General features: G+C 44.9%; 1 protein-coding gene across 2 annotated transcripts in view; it reads left to right on the top strand.

Moving 5' to 3' along the window:
- The window catches only part of HLTF (helicase like transcription factor), a 34976-nt gene that overhangs the window by 1064 nt on the left and 26773 nt on the right, over nucleotides 1–7139 (top strand). The window contains exons 1-3 of one of the 2 annotated variants that reach the window (XM_072143095.1): nucleotides 3493–3728; nucleotides 5027–5231; nucleotides 6873–7039. In XM_072143095.1, the coding sequence (XP_071999196.1) occupies nucleotides 3709–3728; nucleotides 5027–5231; nucleotides 6873–7039 (392 nt within the window). In that variant the 5' untranslated portion in view covers nucleotides 3493–3708. Of the gene's footprint in view, nucleotides 1–3492; nucleotides 3729–5026; nucleotides 5232–6872; nucleotides 7040–7139 lie in introns of those variants that run through there. The other variant, XM_072143096.1, reaches the window with a different exon arrangement.

The following is a 7139-nucleotide window of genomic DNA, read 5'->3' as shown; positions in this document are numbered from 1 at the left end:
TAATTGGATGGGGTAATGACCATCATTAAATTTGGAATCTGATTTGACTTCCATTAACAATATATAATACACAGTATGTGTGCCATGCCAACCTTGTAATTATGGGTTGTCGAAAACTATTACACATAAAAAGTGTAAATATCCACAATTTGCATTTTCTTTTGGCTTCCTTCACACATAGCATTTGTGTTGCGTTATGAAATGCAATGCAACAGCTGAAGAGATGAGATTTACCTAATGACATTGGTGTTAACATTTACAAAATGTTAACACAATGTTAAGGGTGCGGCCACACTCACGCGTAATGCTTTAATTACGTTTAAAAGTGGAATAAAAGCGCACAGAGGCGCAGCCCGATCACATGTGTGTGTCTATGGAAATCCATGTGATAACCAGCACACTTTGATTCCATTTCTAAACTTAATCACAGCAGAACGTGTGGCAGCACCCCATAATGAATGTGTTAACATCACATTAACATTTGTGTTTTGTAAATACGAATGTTAACAGCAACACGATCATGTAACCCATCAAGTGGTTCAGAAAAGTGGTCTGACTACTTCAACGATCCTATCTCTGTATCAAACACTGTGGGACAGGGGACAGCTGGGTATGCCAGAAGCTCTTGGAATGAGAGTGCCTGCCCCATTAAACAAACAGAGGGTACAGTGCTGACGGCCTGGGGCATGGGACACCAGATGCACAGGAGCAGACTAGTGATGTGTCGTTCAAGAACGAACCGACTCACCACGTCTCCTTTGACCCGATACAATTGGGTTAGAAGTAGAGTGGTGCGAGGTGATTAACTGGCCTGCGGCTCCCTATTATATATTTAATAGGGAACCGTTCAGGAGCCAGAAGAGTCGGCTCTTCTCAGTGAGCGGAGCCTAAAGGGCCAGCTCACTAAGAAGATACGTAATTCCCATTACTAGAGCAGACTGCTCAGCTCTCAGCCCCCACCTTTGTGCTCCTATACAGCTCCTCCCTCTCACACTGATGTCATCTCACCAGGCTGTGAGCTCTATAAAGAAGCAGAGGGAGGAGCTGTACAGGAGCACAAAGGTGAGAGCTGAGGAGTGAGCAGCACAGACAAACCAAAGCCCAACTCCTGGGACTACACAGAGGATTCTGTCAGGGTGCAAGGTAAGTTATAATACACAATTATATTGTAATGCAAATGCTGAGAGAAGGCAGAAAGCCATACCGTATATACAAGAATATAAGCCAACCCAAGTATAAGCTGTGACCTCTAATTCTACCACCAAAAACTAGGAAAACCTATTGACTTGAGTATAAGCCGAGGGTGGGAAATGCATTGGTCACATGCTCCCAGTATACAACCAGCCAGCCCCCTCGAGTATAAAGCCATCCCCCTTTAGTATATAGCCAGCCAGACCCCTGTCGTATACAGCCATCCCCCTTTAGTATATAGCCAGCCATCCCCCTTTAGTATACAGCCAACCGACCCCCTTTAGTAGCCAGACAGCCACCTTTATTAGCCAGCTTCCTTTATTAGCCAACCAGCACCCTTTATTAGCCAGCCCCCTTTAGTATGTAGCCAGCCCCCAGTTTACCCAGCACTTAAAAAAATAAACTTATATACTCACCTCTTCTGTCTCCTCCGTGATGCTCCGGTTTGCTGCTTTGTCTGCTGTAACAGCCGGCAGAGCAGAGTGCATGGCCACGTCTCTTCCGGTTGTTACAGAAGAGAAGCTGCAGGGACCGACGCGTCGCAGAGAAGACAGAAGAGGAGCCGCGCCGAGCATCGGGGGTGCCAGAAGGTATGTACGTTTTTTTTTTTTATTGACTGTAAAAACCTGGCTTATACACGAGTATATAAGGTATGTACAATGTGGGTGTAATGGGCCTCTGCAACCTGTCTTTAGTGAAAATGGTGACAGGTTCCCTTTAAAGTGAATTACATTTTAGGAAACTGTTGCAGCTAGATGTCACAGTTAACTTCTTGGCACTATTCACCAGACAGTCTCAGACAAGGGAAGGATCTGAAATAAAGTCTGCCAGCTGTGTAAATATCGTAGTGTATACTTTACAAGTATGGCAAACTTTAACAGGGTAAGTCTAAGACCCTTATAGGAATACTGATGTAATACTTACCCTGTAAAAGTTGGTTGTCACTTTTGTCATGCCCCTGTCATGTGACAGCAGGCCTCAGGATTTCCTGTGACATACCCTGCCCTGGTGATACTGATTCCAAAAATGTATTTGCCCTTGGGCGGAGATGGACCATAACTCCATAACCAACATGTTGGGCCGCGGTCACACGATCCGCTAGGCGTCCGTTCATAACGCGACGCTAGCACACAGGGGGGCGGTCCTCGGCCCGACCGCACATGCGTTAACAGGGAAACGCATGCAATTGATAAGCCGATCGCATGCGTTTCTCTGGAAATGCATGTGCGTTCGGGCCGAGGACCGCCCCCTGTGTGCTAGCGTCGCGTTATGAACGGACGTCTAGCGGTAAGTGTGGCCGCGGCCTTATACTGGGATTTTTTAAAATCCCTTGTCTGTTGCCAAACAAAATGGAGAGAAGCCTCTTAAACAGTCAGTGCCAGGCAGGCTAAGGTTTTTGAGCACTATATGCTGGGATATCGGCTCTGTCGGAATCGTATGGACCGATAATGAAGAGAGACGGCTCCCTGCAATATCACTATCTGCTGTATATAGCAGATTTGGCAGATGATGACATCATCTGATGATGTCATCCCTGTCTTCAGGCTTCACTGCTACATACAGCAGGAGCACAATAACAGGAGAGAGCTGCTGGTGGGGTAAAAAAAAAGGGGGAGCTGCTGAGGGGGCACGATATGAGAGGTAGCTGCTGGTGGTGCAAAATAAAAAGGGGGAGCTGCTGAGGGGGCACAATGTAAAGGGGGGCATAATTCAGGGGGAGATGGAGGGGGAAATTATGCTGTGAGGGGCTTGATAAGGGGTGGAACAAAAGGCGTTGCTCAGGTATGAAAAATTGTGTGGCGCAAATCATTAACACATCACCGGTATCAAACACCATAAAAACGAAATAAATTGGTATCTCCATGATTGTACTGACCCAAACAATGAAGGGGAGGACTGCACATAGAAAGCCGTAAAAACTAAAGCCTGTTACAAAATGGCGCAACGGCATTCTTCTGCTTCTAGTACATTGCACAGAATATTAAATATTTTCATTCTGCTCTGTAAATGAAAACAATGAATTTTGGGTAAAAAAAATGGAACTACAAAACGTCTATTTTTGCTTTTGTTAAATTCATGGACCCAGCACTGTCAGTCTGGAGGATGTGACTGTGTGATACAGGTGCCGCATCCGCTTCACTGTTTAGCGCCCTCTATCGCACACATCGTGCAGAGGCTGTACCACTGTGCTAAGCAGAGGAGCCGGCGCTCTCACGCGGCTGATGATTGGACAGCGGAGGTCACATGGGACTCAGGACGTGGGCTCAGGACTCTCACGTGACCGCTCCAGTCTGTAAACACTGGCCGCCGTGCTCTCTCCTCTCTCCTCCCCCATTTTATTCTAATTGGATAACATCCTGTGTCCCTGCGTCTCTGCGTTTCTAATTGGGCCGGGTGGCGTACACTAAGTGCTGATTGGCTATGGGCGTGAACCAGGAAGAGGCTCCCTGTGAGGAGGCGGGAAAGTGTTCTGTTGTGGTGTGACTGCGCGCTGTCAGGCGCTGTGCTAGCGCTACTATGTCGTGGGGATTCATGAGGTAATATTGGGCTCCACATATTTCTGGGGGCGCGCTGCTTTCCGGCAGTGGTGTAGTGTAGTCTGTGCTAGTCTTATCATACAGCGCTGTGTACACTGGTAACTCCCGGGTGTGAGCGCACTGCTGGCAGCTCTATGTAATCACTACCATAGATTGGTACTTGTCCTATGATCCCCTGTTTCATTTATGATTTTATGTTGTGTGTTCCTTTCCTTCCAAAAGCCAGAACTGTTTTACTGCAGGTGTGAGGCTTGTTATTAAAGGGGTTGTCCTAGACTTCTTAAAAAAAACTAAAGGTGCCCGGGAGGGGGCTGCTTAAAAAACTAAAGAAGTACTTGCCTTCTGGCGCCCTTTGGGTGTCCAGCGCTGCTGTCGCTCCGGTCCGCGCGCCAGGTAAACAAACATGGTCACAGGAGCAGTGCTGGACTCAGCTTCTGGACAGTCGTGGCCAGCCACGCCCCCACTCCTTCCTATTCACAGCATCGTACATGTGGGACAAATGGTTGTCGGGCCTGCTGGAAGCAGCCCCCTCCCGGCCACCTTTTGTTTTTTTTTGTAATAACCCCTTTAACTGTCACTATCTAGTGGCACTGTTTAAAGCGATTTTCCAACCAAACAAGTTGGATATGGGCTAATTTGCTGATCAATGGGGGTCTCAGATCCCACAGATCATGAGAACAAGGGGTCTGATGGGGGCCCTAGTACCTCTGTCAGATTCCGTGTCGGCGATCTCAGTCAGCTCCTTAGAGATGGATGAAGCATTACGGGCATGCGCGGCCGTCTGCTCCATTTATCTTGGGGAGTGACGAGGGGTCTGAGTGACTGATCATCCTGTGGATAGGGCTTATTGGTAACTTGTTTGGTGAGAAAAAATAAAACATTTAATATCCCATTGGATGTGTCGGGAAGCTGAAAACAAAAGCTTAACAAATTGAAAATGCATCTGCGCCGTTTGTCTTACCGGCTCATGGAGTGTCAGTGCCCAGAGGTGAACTGTGGACATGTACAGAAGCTCCTGGTCCCCAGCCGCTTCACAGAGTGCAGAGGCTACGTGTGTGTGTGTGTGTGTGTGTGTGTGTGTGTGTGGCCTTAACCACGAGGTAATTGTAAAAGTAAATCTTCCATTAGCAGCTACTAAGTAGATTCCTGAAATTGGGTTTCCTTTTAATTGTCTGGAAAAAAAAAGTTTTTGAAAGAATTTGTTTAATAAAGCAAAATTCCACATGAAGAACATGTTTGGATATGGTGTGATATGCCTTTTGATAAATGTGGGGCTTTTCTCCTTGTATCCTCCACAGAAGCTCGGCCTGGAAGTTTTTACAGTCTCCACGGTATAACAGAAGTCGGGTTGAGTATGCTGCGCCAAATATATTTTTTGATGAAGTTCAGGACGCCATGTCTTCAGCAGACGACTCCACATCTGCAGAGGAAGATATGGATTCCCTGGTTTTATTTGGGATGATGAAGGGAAGTGTGGTTGGATTACGCTACTATGCAGGAGTGGTACGTATTGCAAAGTCTGGCAGTGCACCCATAGAAACTAGTGTTGATTATACAAATCAATATATAATTTCTGTTTTGGAAAAGGTTACAACCATACATGCTATACAACTTTCACTAAAGGGTTCATCAAGTAAGCAAACAATCCCTGGGTCATAACAATCTGATCAGTGAGGGCCTGACTGCTCTGACTCCCACCAATCACTAAAAGATGTAGTGGCAGGTTCCGCATATATCCTGCCTCTTTAAAATCCAGACGGTCCCCTACGTAAGGACATTGACTTACAGACCCCTAGTTACAGGCAAACGCCTCTGGTGAAGCTCTCTGGATGTTACTTTACTCCCAGGCTGCAATAATCAGCTGGAAGGTGTCTTTAATGAAGTTTTATTTATAATCCCTGGTCCCATTGCAGCAAAAAAATTTTAAAAAACAATTGTCACTGGGACAAAAAAAAATTTGTCTGGAGCTACAATTGTAAAATATAAAGTTTCGACTTGCATACAAACCCAAGGAACCTATCTTGTATGTAACCCAGGGACTGTCTGTAGTATGAGAATGTCACAACTAAAACTGTACTAGCATGTGTACAAACACACAGAGATGCAGCTGAAACCAGAAGTTTGCATACATGTTTTTCTGACTAACTGGCCTAAAATGAGAGGTTTATGCTGATTTTAATTTCAGTTTTCGATTCCCAAAATTATTTATATTTGCCCAGAATAATGAGATGCATTTTTATTACTTCCTGCAACATCAAAAGTTTCCATACACTAGTATTACTAAATTACTTATTATTATTAAATGTAAACAATCTGAGTCTGCCAGTATGGTGTTATGTATGATTTATTGGTAACATGTAAGTTAGAGGCACCTGGTGATGTCTATGAAAACGTACCTGAAAGACACTGGTGGGGATTTATCAAACTCCTTTTGTTGACTTTTTTGTGAAGTGTGTGTGTGTCTCGTTTTGTGTCTGAGATAAACACTCTTCACTCTGAAATGTTCATATAAACCCAGTAATAAAAGTCTTTGAGAAGATGCTTGCTGAAGCTGCTAAGAGTGTGTCACTGTCCACAGTGAAATGAGTCCAACATGAGCTGAAAGAAGCCATTACTCTAAAAGAAACATAAAAAGCCTGAGTAATATTTACAAATGCAAATCGGAGCTTAAATAGTTTGATTTTATGATTTACAATTTATGGCCTCTCAAGTAGGTGGAGTTATCACTAAGATGGCCACCACTGGAAACTACATGTCCCAAGATCCTTTAGTTCTCAGTAACTCCTCCTACCACTTATGTTCTGCTCCTGGTGATGATATAACAGACTGTCCTGCTCTGTTACCATAGTAATGATGTGTAACTGCCATCACCAAAACACTGGCCATACTGGATGCACTGCAACCAACCCACTACAGCCAAACATAGTGGTGATCACATGACCTGCCCAGGCAGGTGCAGGGAATGCTATGTGGACATGTAACTGTCCATCTAAGCAGCCATCTCCTGTCCTGTGTCTGTTCCGCAACGAACCGGAACAACTAACTAACCAACCAATTACACATTAGCTTATATTTTGACTATTCATTTGTATATAAATTATGCTTATTTCTGGAATACCCCTTTAAACATGTCAATCTTTGCAGGTGAACAATAATGAAATGGTAGCACTACAGCGAGAGCCCAACAATCCCTATGATAGGAATGCGGTAAAAGTGAACAATGTTAATGGGGAACAAGTTGGTCATATCAAGAAAGAACTTGCTGCAGCTTTGTCACCAGTTATGGACCGCAAGTTGGTGAAAATAGAAGGGTAAGTTATAGTTTTAAGTCCATCGCCCTTGGGCGAGTCAAGTCCAAAAAACTCTCTCCACGTTTTGCCTCAACTAACTGGTCTGAGCCGTACAGATCCG

The sequence above is a fragment of the Engystomops pustulosus genome, chromosome 3, assembly GCF_040894005.1.
Source record: "Engystomops pustulosus chromosome 3, aEngPut4.maternal, whole genome shotgun sequence".
NCBI classification, from domain to species: domain Eukaryota; kingdom Metazoa; phylum Chordata; class Amphibia; order Anura; family Leptodactylidae; genus Engystomops; species Engystomops pustulosus.
Note: the sequence above shows the minus strand (reverse complement) of the source record. Positions and strands in the feature narration are given on the sequence as shown.